Genomic DNA, 12,968 nt, shown 5'->3' with positions numbered 1-12,968 from the left:
CCCTAGGAAACAAATCCTTGGCCCCAATACTGCTGCCATTCTTCTAGTCTCAACATTGATTTTGTGATGATCTATAACACATCTTCTCACCCCTCCTAAAGGCACCATCCTACTATTTACCCTTCCTATTTAAAAAACAATGCCAGTACAGTTGAGGTCAGATTTTTCCCCAAAGATAAATTTAAATCTTATTTCAGATGGCTTTATACCCAACAGCCATGATCTTCCCCATGGTCTCTGCTTCTCTTTATAAAACATGTGTCTGTTGCAGGAGGGGAGGGGAGTGGGGGTGGGGAAGGACACAAGTAATCTTTTTAAGTCTCTTCCATTGTGTCAGTACAATATAAAAATTGTGCTGTTCCACAAGCAGAAGAGAAAGGAAGAAGCATGTGGATGAGACTATATTAGAGCTTTAGGATTTCTCATTCCAAACAGGAGGTAAAGCTATAAGAGGGGAGTTATAAATGTTGTTTCCTGAGATGTGTTCTTAGCATCCCACATTGCAATTCAATATGCGTATTTCCACAGAAACCTTGTTATAAAGAGTAGTAGTATATACAATATTATATCTATACTTGTGGAACTAGCATACTGGGGGTGGTGGGGGGAGAGGTGGATTACAGAAAGCAACAGAATAACATTATAGAAACTTATTTGGTTTGGTCTTCCTTAATGGTGGGTAATTTGAAGCCACAGATTTGTATTAAAACAAGCATGAACATATAATATAGGGTAGAATTCTTAATAAAATTCCAAACCTTCAAATTTCAAGTTCCCTATTAAGGCAACTTCAAGTTCTATACCCCAGATCTTCTCTGAGATTAGAGGTACTTCAATAAAAATTTGTGTCATTAACACACACTCTTCATAGACAGAGAGAGAGAGAGAGAGAGAGAGAGAGAGAGAGACATGTGGGAGATCACGGTTTTTAGGTATAAAGAGGTATGAAATGTGAGTTAAGCTGACTTTCGTGTTTAGAAAAAAATTACTTTTTTTGTGGGTGGCCTATAAACCTAGTTGAATTACATACAATATGCAACACTGTTTCTATGAGTAACTGCTTTTGTAATTTTGTTTGTAAATTATGTTTACTTAACATTTTAAAAGTTGCATACAATTTGTTAGAACAATTTCACTTCTAGGAATTTATCCAATAAGAGATAATAATGAGAGATGTAAGCAAAGAGTTATATATATAAAGTGTTCATAGTATTATTTATAACAATAAAAAATTAGAAATAGTCTAAATGCCCAATAAAAGGGATCTGGTTAAGTACAAAGATACAATTAAATACTCTGCAACCATTACAATTCTATGATAAGAAAATGTTAATAGATATGACAATATTTCTAATATACTATGAAGTGGAAATAAGCAAACCACAAAAAGCTGATACCAGGTTTTTCAATATATACATACATGCATTAAAAAAAAAACTTGGAAGAATATGTCAAAATGTTCACAGTGATTTATCTATGCAGTAGTATTATTCCTTTTTTCCTTTCTCTACCTTGTGTATTTTGTTTTTCTAAATTTTCTATAATAAATATGTGTTACTCTTACAATTACAAAGGAATTCAAATTAAATATACAGGAGTTTATATACTTGCACAAAGAGCTTCTGATTGTTTGTCATCAGCTGGTTCTATGACAAAAGGACATAGAAAAAAATAGAATATTTTCCCCTTGTATTTATATACTACTTTCTTATTGTAGTAAAAATTACACTCCTCAAGATGCACTGAATACAGAACAAGGAGATATTATCTCTCATCTATCAGACGGACACAGATCAAAAAGAATAAAATCAGTGGGTGCAAAGTAAAGACAACTCATGTACTACTGGTATAAATCTAAGCTGAACAACCCTTTTGGAAGCACAATTTTACAATCTGTATTAAAAAAAAACCTAAAACTATGCATCTTTTAACCAATCAGTTATATTTCTAGGAATTTATCCTAAGGAAATAATTAAACAAGTCTGCAAAGACATACGCACTAAGTTACTCTCAGCAATATCATTTGTAATGGTGAGAGTCTAAACAATCCCGAAGTGTGTCATGAGGGTCAATTAAAAGACAGTATATCTATAGTGGACTACTATTAAAAATTATGCTACAGATCTATATTTTCTGATATTGTATCTCATGTAGTGAAAAAATATTAGATGATAAAACAGCCTTTGTATGATCCCATTTTTAGTTTTTAAAAAGTGAGAATGTGTGTGTGTGTGTATATATATATATATATATATTTTTTTTTTTTTTTTTTTTTTGGCTGTACGCGGGCCTCTCACTGTTGTGGCCTCTCCTGTTGCGGAGCACAGGCTCCGGACGCGCAGGCTCAGCGGCCATGGCTCATGGGCCCAGCCGCTCCGCGGCATGTGAGATCTTCCCGGACCGGGGCACGAACCCGTGGTCCCCTGCATTGGCAGGTGGACTCTCAACCACTGCGCCACCAGGGAAGCCCCGAGAATGTATATTTCATGAAGAAAAAGTTTGAAGACTTCAAACCAGGCTTCATTACCAGTTGTCTCTGGTAAGTGGAATTACAAATGATCTTTAGTGTCTTCTTTATAACTTTTTGTACTACAATGAGCATGTACAACTCTTAATATCGGAAGGAATGATTTTTAAGTATACTAAATTGAAAGTCTGATTAATCAAATAAAATTAGCTTTGGTGTTTTCTACTCTTCTCTTATTGCTAAGGCTCTTAGAAGCTTCCTGATTTGAACACATAATACTCAGTGGATGATAAATGTGTCAGATATATAGTTAATGCCCCTATTAACAAAGATGACATGCTTTAACAGCAGCCTTTAACAAGATATTTCTAAAAGAAAAAATTATATATCCCCTCCCAGCCCTGAGATGCTAGCAAAGATCTTGTAATTATGATTGAGCCCCCATTTGCTGCTACCTCCTCCCTTTGCCTCTGGCCTTCTCAAACATATTTAGGTGTTTTCATTTCTAGTGACCATGGTGGCTTATTGTATTCACGGATATAGAAAGACACTGCCCAAAGAAGTATGACTTATAAAATAAATAATGCAGAAGAAAATTTCAATTCTATTCAGGGCAGTATGCCCCAACATCACTGTCCAATATAACTTTCTGTGATGAAAAAATTCTATTATTTGTGCTGTCCAACATAACAGACAATAGGTCTGTCTAATGTGCTGTCCAATATGACACATGTGGCTACTAAGCACCTGAAATGTGGCTAGTACAACTAAGGAACCAAATTTTTTTTTAATTTTTAAAAATTTATTTTATTTATTTATTTATTTTTGGCTACGTTGGGTCTTCATTGTTGCGCACAGGCTTTCTCTAGTTGCGGTGAGCGGGGGCTATTCTTCGTTGCGGTGCGCGGGCTTCTCATTGCGGTGGCTTCTCATTGCAGAGCGTGGGCTCTAGGTGCGTGGGCTTCAGTGGTTGTAGCACGCAGGCTCAGTAGTTGTGGCTCACGGGCTCTAGAGCGCAGGCTCAGTAGTTGTGGCACACGGGCTTAGTTGCCCTGCGGCACGTGGGATCTTCCTGGACCAGGGCCTGATCCCATGTCTCCTGCATTGGCAGCCAGATTCTTAACCACTGCGCCACCAGGGAAGCCCAGGAACAAAATTTTTAAATTTTAACTTATTTTAATTTTAATAACCACTTACGGCTAGTAGCTACCATATTGGACAGCACTGTTGTAGAAAAATTCACGGTACATATACTGTGGTTGATACAAAATATACATAAATAAGGATCCAAGAAAAATATGATTTCCACTTAAGACCTGGCATTCCAGTGCATATTTCCAAGACTAACAAAACCATAATTTTGTGGTTTACAGATTGCTTTTTTGAAAAATTAAATGGCCTTCAGGCACTCCTCATTCTTCTTTACATGGGAAATAAGTACCCAGTTCTTTTTTTCTGCCCCCACTCCCACCCCCCCGCAATTCTTTAAAGCCTTAACGCTCATGGCTTCAATAAGACTGTGTTACCCTGGCTCACCCACTACATCTCAATTTGTTTCCTTTTTTTGTGTAATCTTAGTCTTCCCCGTCTGCCATCAACCACAGGCTTTTTCCCAAAGCTGAATCCTTGGTTCCTCGTTTTCGATCTTCCATTCAGAAAAGATTTCTTACACCTTCGACTATGACCCTATTTGCCTTCTGTAAAACAGCACCACTTCACTACATATAATCTTAAACAAAGTCTTAATCTTTGAGACTGCTTCTCATCTGTAAAATAACTTAAGATGGTTACTACGGTTCCTTTGGCTTTAGGATTCTCCTAATTCTAGTACAGGCCTGGTTACAAAACTTTGTTTATGGTTTTTTCTCAGGCTGATTCCTCTTCTTGCCTTTTTAAATGCTGGTGTACCCCATGGTTACCAGTGACCCTCTTTCTCCAAGAATCAGATAAACTCTTCATTATGACTGTCTCAAATTTATGCTATAGTTCTAACTTCACTCTTAAAAGTTCCAGATTTACATTTCTATTTGCTGCTAAAGATTAACTAGATGCGCTACCAGACACTTAAAGTTATCAGGCAAACTAAAGAAACTGTGTAGCAAACTTCTTTGTCAGTGGCTTAGTTATCAAAAACAGAAGTTTCAGGATCAGATGTATCTGAATTTGAATCCCAGTTCTGTCATTTATTAGCTGTGTAACCTTGATCAGATTAATCTCAAGTCTACATTTTTTCATATGTAAAATGGGGTTAAAACTAGTACTTACAACTCATGGTTTTTGTATGTGCATTTTATATATACAGCTTAGTACAATACCTGGAATATGCTAACAGCTCAATAAATGTTCACTATTATTATTATCAGTAGCATTACCACCTTCCTAGTCCTACAGGTTTAATAGCTCAGTCAACTTGATGCATTCTGTCTCTTTAAAAAAAATAAATTCAGTCAGCATTTGTACACTTTTATTTTCCAATGTGATCTCTGTTTTTCATTCCTGAATTGTAATTGCAGCCGGCCAAACAAATTACTAGATTTTTAATGCTTACAGGTTAGAGTTTCTTCTTGTTTTTGTTTCCACTGTATCATCTAGCATAATGCCTTACACATAAAGTTTTGCTATTATTAGACAATTCAAATAATCTTTACATCTATTTATTCTATTTCATTAGATCCCTTAAGTTCTTTGAGGACAGGGAGTGTCTTGGTCCTCTCTGTATATCTACACCTGAAAATCCCTTAGTCAATAAATGTTTGTTGAATGAATGACTGTTGACTACTCTCCCTCTCTCCAAACCTATCATCAATCTAGCTGCCTCAAATGCAAAAGGTAGCTCTCATATTCTCTAATCCAACCATTTATTCTGATCAAGCTGACCTCCCCACAACTTCATCAAGAGCAGTCTCACTGTATCAGTCAGGACTCCTATTTCGTTTCAAAAAGTCTACTCAGAATAAGCAATAAAAGAATTTTATTAGCTTGCATAATTTGAAAGTCCAAGGATACCGCTAACTTAAGGCCTGGCTATTGATCCAAAAGTTCAAAGGTTACCATCAGAACTTGGCCTCACTCTTTCCATCTTTTGGCTCTGCTTTCAATTTATTGGCAAGCTCCAGGTTCACATTCTATTCTCTCAGCAACCCCAGAGTTCAAAGCATGCCTCTTTCTCAATAGTTCCAATAAAAAATTAACTCTCTCATGTGCTGACAGGAAAATGTGCCTATCTCTGAACCATCACTGTTGCCAGAGGAATGGACTACATTGACTGGCTAACCCTGAATTATGTGCACACCCTTGTGTCGGGGTGGGACCCATTCCACTGCCTGGAATGGCCTTCCTTCTCATTTCTGCCTCCCCAAATCCAAGCTACAACCTTTCTGCCCCCAAAAGTCTTTCATGATTTCTTTTAAGATTTTCCTTGTTCACTGGATCAAGTAACTCATTCCCAAATAAATATTTCCCTTTTTCTAAAGATCTACCTTTTAAAACAAACAGGAGGGGAAAACCTCAAAAAAATGCTGCATGATGAATTCTAATCATGTCAAGTTATAAATGGTATGGGTAATATGTGCTGTTTCTTAAAATGTAAGGACAGCAGCTCTACCAGATACATTCTATACATTAGGAAAGAACAGACCGTGTGGCAAGTTTAATATAACATTCAAATAATTTTTTTGGCTTTAAATTTTCTATAGGGCCCAAACAAAACATTTTAGCTAACAAAAGTTGGGTCTGAATTCAAAGTACCCTGTGTAACAGGTAGTCTATGGTTTTGGAGTTACCTCAAACAGGATTTCAGTTAGGCTCAAATCCCGGCTAACAACACCTTCCTTGGCCTTTAGCTACAGGTCTTTGAGCAAATTATCTTTCTCTCCCAACCTTGGTTTCACTATCTGTAAAAACAGGAATGGTAATATCTATCTGTACGTAAAAAGGCCGTGTGGCTTGGTGGAGAGAAAAGAGTAAGATGGAACCGGGCTGAAATTCTGCCACTAATATTATTTATATGATTCTCTCTGAGTGACTCATCTGTAAATTCTGAGTGATTCCTCATGTGTAAATGAGGGATAATAATATTTAATCCATTGGTTGTTAAGCATTTAACAAGGCAATGTATTTTAAACACCTACCAATGAATAGTAAACAGTGAAAACTCAATCAATGATGTTATCCACATCAAATCACCTCTTTAAAATAATTCAGAGAATATTTCAGTATTTTTGTACTCACCAAGGTCTGCCAAAAATTTCTTACACTTAATAAGTGATATTTCTAACATGCTAGAAATTAATCTAGTCTAATAGGTTATAAAGTACCTTGTAATCTTTTTCTTCCCCTCTACACTTTTTCTGGCCAGATAAAATGTCAGCCAACAAAAAATTTGGTTTATAAAGAAACTATTAAAGTAATAAAAATAAGTGTGGATAATAACAAATTAAAAATTCAGGGCATAGTAAGGAAAAAAATTCATTGAGATTACTTATTATTCTTCATAAATGCCTTTGGGTTTTGTTAGTTAAAAAAATATTTCTTAAAGGCGAAACACACTGGTCCTAGAACTATTTAAAAGCAGGTAAGATAGTGAGCCAGATAAACTCCTGTGATCAACGTATTCTTTAACTCCACGCTTAATGTACTAATACTGAAATGACTCATGCCCATATGAAATCACTATGCTATCCATCTCCTGAACAGTCATATGCCATATAGCCATCTCCTGAACAGAATCGCGAAATCTGGGGTATGAATGACAATTTTAGATGTTGTCTCTCAGAATACATGCAAAAGCCAAGTGGCTGCTCATATTTACATCAGCAAGAAAATTTAATCGTAATGTCGTTCACTAAAAAATACAAACTATATTCAGTACAACTGTTTCCAAAAAGATTAAACAAATAGGTATTTGATTCCTTCCATTTTACACTAGAGCAAAAGTTTCTTTGGAAAGAATAGTTTCTTGAAGTAGTGTAACAGTTTTGCTTATCTTTCTAAAATAAGTGAATCATATGTAATACTTAGCAATCTTTAATGAGTGCACAAACATAGAAGTTAACACCTTAGGAAAGGTATATGAAAATAATTACATCATACCACACTATATATAAGGGGGTTGACTGTTTTTAATCTACTCCCCGAGAAAGCTATATTTTAAACACAAGAGAAACATATTATGTTGAACACCTCAGTAACCAGACATTGTTCTCTACAACTAAGAAAACCAAATACTACCTAATTTATTTTCTTTTCTGTGTTAAAAAAATATGTATAAGGCAAACTGATGTTTGTTTTTAAAAAGCATTAAATACAGATACGGTAGGCAACCTATGCATCTTTTCTAAACAGTTTTCTTCCTTCAACTTTTTTTAAGGGGGCCTGAGGAAAGAGGAAAGGAGTGAGAGTCTGAAGGTGGGCTCTCGTTATTTTTGCAAGTACATTTGGTAAGTCACCTAGACGAAGGGGAGAAAGAAAAGTTAAAGTGTTCGGGTTCACACTAAAAACAACTCTTGAAAAAAAACGCCTATGCGGGAGTCATGCTTTCCTGACAATGCAGCGACCAATGCGACTCCGATTAAGAGCGTGCTACAAACCTAAATCTTAGTAAAGTCAATTTGGCATCCCCAATACGAAAGGGCCTGCAAAAACCGGGGCGGAGCAAGGGTCTACCTCAGCAGCGGCACAAGTTAATTTTCTAAGAGAGTAAAACACACCCCATCAGTCCCCTATGGCCCTCTTTCTCAAGAGATGCTGCTGTCCGCCTCGCCCCAGGCTCGGGGTCTGGCCCGCAGGCCCCAGGACTGGGTGGGTTGGGGCAGTCGGCTTCTCCCCGGTACCTGGGTCCAGACCAGGAGTAATGGGACCAGTTAACGTAACGACCCGCGATTCTCCGCATCGGCTGCGGCGGACTCCGACCGCGCCCCGGGCCTCCTGTTGGCAGGGATACCCCCCACCCCACTCACCCGCCCGGGTGGTGTCCGTCAGGTCGTGGTTGGCCGCTCCCCGGGGAAACTCCCTCAGTTTCCGGCCGCTCAGGCTCAGCACCCCGGTTACCGCCGCCTCCTCCAGCGCTCGGTCGAGGGAGCGGCTCCATGAGCCCGGGCCAGGACCTGGGCCTGCCCCGGAGTTCGGGCCGCAGTTAACAACGGAGAGGTTACCTCCCGACGCTACTGGGCCAGAGTACTCTGCAGCAGTAGCCACAGCGACCAAGCCCGCGGCCGCCATTTCCCAGCCGACAACTCTCCGGCCCGCCGGCTCAGCGCATGCGCGGCCAGATGATGGGTGGGCGGGGAAAGGGGCTTTCAGACCCCGGACGGGTCCCTTGATGGGCAGGGCTTCAGTGCAGCCCCGCACATCCAGGCGCTGGCCTCCGCCCACGTGAGGTTTCCAAGGGAAATTAAAACGGAACTCACAAATCTGGAGCAGCTCCCTACTCTAGGCTCCCAGCAGCCTTTCTAACATGCCTCAACAAAAAATCTTCCAGACAACTGTTCTCACCAGAATTTCTCTACCTTCCTTCCTCAACACTGGAGGATTAGAGTAAATATTAAGGCTTAACACCGTTGCTGCCAGAAACTTTGGCAGTGAGAGGAGAAACGTTCGACTTCTGTCATTCTATAAGCCAAATGATCCTAATGGAGACTTGTGGATTTATTAATTATTATTGCCTGAGGGAAAAAGAAGTGTTAACCTGGGTCCCAAACTTCATAATTCTCATTGAAAGGGTTGTATAAACCTTCTTCCTTGTACAAAATAGCTTCTTAAGGAAAATAAAACAAACACCCTAAATAGTACCTGTTCTTTAAGCAAAATTTTGTTGAACAAAGCTGGGTGAACGGCATTGAAGTCTAAAATTTTAGTTTGGAACCAAAATTAAGGAAGAGAAAATGATCTGATCATAATCTACATGTGGGAAATATAGAACTGAAGTTTTTTTTTTAATCATTCAGTTACTGAAAAAGTAGAAAATACCACTCCATTTGATTAAAAAATTTAAAAAAATTTTTTGCCCACGCCACGTGGCTTGCAGGATTTTAGCTCCTCGATCAGGGATTGAACCCGCACCCTCTGCAGTGAAACAGTGGAGTCCTAACCACGGGACCACCAGGGAATTCCCACCACTTCATTTTAAACCAATTAGACCTTACATATACTGCAACCAGTCTTCAGCATATTCTTGTTTCTTTCACACATTTAAGCCATTCCTGCTAAATGATGTAAATTTCCCCTACAATCAACTAGTATTTTCTGTGGGAAATAGACTGTCAGTTTTTCCTAGATTATTATGTAATTATGAAATCCAGACAAATAAGCCAATTAGAGATTAAAACCACAAAAAGGGCTAAGTTGAAGTGGTGGGTATTAGCCATCAGAATTCAGAGAAAAGCAATCTTGTACGTCGAATGAGGTTTTGAAACAAACCTGAAGAAAGGCTGGAAGGTGAGAGCAATACTCTAAATTTAAAGGAATATCAGCATGAACACATCCAGGTATGATTTATAATGGTTCTTGTGGAGAACATTGCCACAGGCCAAAAAGTTCATGTCAGAGAGTGAAAGAAAATAAGGTTAGAGAGATCCTTTCCATTATTCAAGGTCGGGCTCTTCAATGAAACCTTGATTAGCACTTACCCAACTCCTACATGGAAAAGATTGTAAAAATGTTTAATCTCGGTGCCAAAGCTGATTAGTATTGGTTGCTCGGAGAGTTGTTCTGTGAAATTTTTTTTTAATTAATTAATTTTTGGCTGCACTGGGTCTTTGTTGCTGTGCGTGGGCTTTCTCTAGTTGTGGCGAGCAGGGGCTACTCTTTGTTGCCATGTGCAGGCTTCTCATTGCGGTGGCTTCTCTTGTTGTGGAGCACAGGCTCTAGGCGCATGGGCTTCAGTAGTTGTGGCATGCGGGCTCAGCAGTTGTGGCTCACGTGCTCTAGAGCACAGGTCTCAGTAGTTGTGGCGCACAGGCTTAGTTGCTCCGCGGCACGTGAGATCTTCTGGATCAGGGCTCGAAGCCGTGTCCCCTGCATTGGCGGGCAGATTCTTAACCACGGCGCCACCAGGGAAGCCCTGTTCTGTGAATTCTTGATACTCTGCTCTAGTTTCCTTATCGACAAGTTCCTCATTCAATGTCTCTTATGAACATGGTCATCCCTGGCAAGTAACGTTTATCCAATGCATGAGTTGGTTTCTGTTATTCTGGACTCCTAAAATTGTTCTTTTACTCTTAGAAAGACTTTAGGCTATTTAAAGAGCAGGTCCTCATTTTATATTTTTTTAGAGCTATTTCAACCACAATAATTAAAAGCATAACCATATATTCCATATTAATGTTACAATGCTATAGAAAGTTGCCAGATATTTAAAATGCACAGATGTCATCTATATTTGATTACCTATTACCTTCCACATTTACACCAAATTCTTCTGACAAATTCTCTATAATATGGCCTCATTCTTCCTATCTACCTGCACATCTCATTGTAATTACAACATACCATGCTAATCCTGGTCTCTGAACTTCTGACCATGTTTATAGACTTTTGTCACTTTGTCTAGCCAATTAGATTTTAAGGTCCTTAATATGTTTAACTCTATATAATTATCTTCCATATCCTAGACTGAGTGTATCAATAGGAGTTTATGTGCTAATACAGCAGAGGAGGTTAGGAGAAAAAAGAATTACAATTTTTGAGAACAGGGTCTCATTAAGGCCAAAATATCTGTAGACATTAAGTGTGTAGATATTTGAAGGCCAAAACAGAGGCCTGCGGATACAAGAAAAATGAAGATGCTATATATATACTATTATTAATATATGAGAAATAGTCCTACATAAAGGCTGGAAGAAAAGATAGATCAAGAAGTTAATTTTGAGCCTTCTAAGGATTTGTAGTTTCATCTACAAAGTAAAGGTAGAATATGAGGGAATTCTCATCCTACTCCCTCAATATTCTACATAAAGCAAGGGACAAGATCATCTTGTGAGAATGAGGTAAAGGAAATGGAGTCATTGTAGGGCATTCACCAGAGTCTAGTGATGAATAAAAGAAGTGATGAGAAACAGCTGCAAAAGGGCTGTGAGGGGGTTTCCCTGGTGGCGCAGTGGTTGAGAGTCCGCCTGCCGATGCAGGGGACACGGGTTCGTGCCCCGGTCCGGGAAGATCCCACATGCCGCAGAGCGGCTGGGTCCGTGAGCCATGGCCACTGAGCCTGCGCGTCCGGAGCCTGTACTCTGCAACGGGAGAGGCCACAACAGTGAGAGGCCCGCGTACCGCAAAAAAAAAAAAGGGCTGTGAGCAAAAGGGATACAAGGATTTATAACTTATTCCACTACTGCTCTGTGGTCTGGAAGCAGGAGATGAAAAAATAGGCAATGGGGGTTACTGAATGTTAGGAATAATATAGAGAACTTCCCTGCTTCTTCTTGTGTATTTTACAGGCTGAAAGTTTACTCATTGAACACTAGGGACAAGAGTTTCACTCCAATCTCAGTAACTCTCTCCAGCTCTGCATCTCCCATCATGCAGAAATAAAGTCCTTTCCCTACCTTCACTCACTAGAAATATATTATGGCTACTCCTTTAAGGTCTCACTTTATAAACTCAAAGCAGTAGGATTAAAATCTTGGTCAATCCCATTCTCTTCAAATATAAAGCACAGAAACTGGTTTGTTGAATATATTCAATAAATGTTTGGTCTTACCCTTTCTGACTCCTTTAATAAGAATCACTAATAGTTGACTTTTTAAAACTTTATACAAGAAAATTTAGACAATGTGATTTTCTTCTTAGAGGAAAACAGAAGTGGAAGTAGAAATTAAACACATACACACTAGGGAAACAGTTTTCCTATTCATCTTTAAACAATAGTAAACCTCATCCAAATACATTGAGAAAAAGGAATTTCAGTTCCAGAATGGTATCACATTTCCTTGTTTTATCAAGCTTTTAGCTGAATAGATTTCAGATAGAAAGTAAACTGTAATGGCAGGGAAAAAAAGAAACATTCGAAGCCAACAATTTATAAACAAATCTTTAAATCCCTATTAATGGTCTGCAATAGTCCAAAATTCTTGTTGTAAATGCTTTGGGTTTTTTGTTATCATTTCTAAAAAGGGGCTAACTCCAAACTGATTATGCAAAAAGAACCTGATTTTAAGGAAAGCTTAAATCACATGCTTCATTTTTTTTACAGTGGCAAAAAACAAGTAATCATGTAATTCTGATGAAACTTTGAAGGTAGACTGATCACAAATAAAGGAATCATTTTCTGCTCTAATACTGCCTGCATTCAGAATGTATGGTATTCATTCTCTGTAGTGCAAAGTCAGCTATTTCCTCTCCTCTTATCTCCTTAGAGTAATATAAATCAGAACAAAAGTTACCCTGACACTGTGTATGCTGTGTGAATTACAAAGCTATTGACAGCAAAATATGATATACGTATCTATTATAACAAAAAATAACCACTGGGCAATAAAGTCTAAGTTTCTTCATACTTAGAAGTGTT

At 38.5% G+C, this 12,968-nt stretch overlaps 1 protein-coding gene across 9 annotated transcripts in view; it reads right to left on the bottom strand.

The window, feature by feature from the left end:
- The window catches only part of LRCH3 (leucine rich repeats and calponin homology domain containing 3), a 116,029-nt gene extending 107,335 nt beyond the window's left edge, over nt 1-8,694 (bottom strand). For all 9 annotated transcript variants that reach the window (XM_060150422.1, XM_060150426.1, XM_060150427.1 and 6 more), the window contains exon 1: nt 8,425-8,694. In XM_060150422.1, the coding sequence (XP_060006405.1) occupies nt 8,425-8,686 (262 nt within the window). In that variant the 5' untranslated portion in view covers nt 8,687-8,694. The remainder of the gene's footprint in view (nt 1-8,424) is intronic.
- Nucleotides 8,695-12,968: the final 4,274 nt, after the last annotated feature.

This window comes from Lagenorhynchus albirostris, chromosome 5 (genome assembly GCF_949774975.1).
Source record: "Lagenorhynchus albirostris chromosome 5, mLagAlb1.1, whole genome shotgun sequence".
Taxonomy (NCBI): domain Eukaryota; kingdom Metazoa; phylum Chordata; class Mammalia; order Artiodactyla; family Delphinidae; genus Lagenorhynchus; species Lagenorhynchus albirostris.
This window is presented reverse-complemented; position numbering and strand designations above follow the sequence as displayed.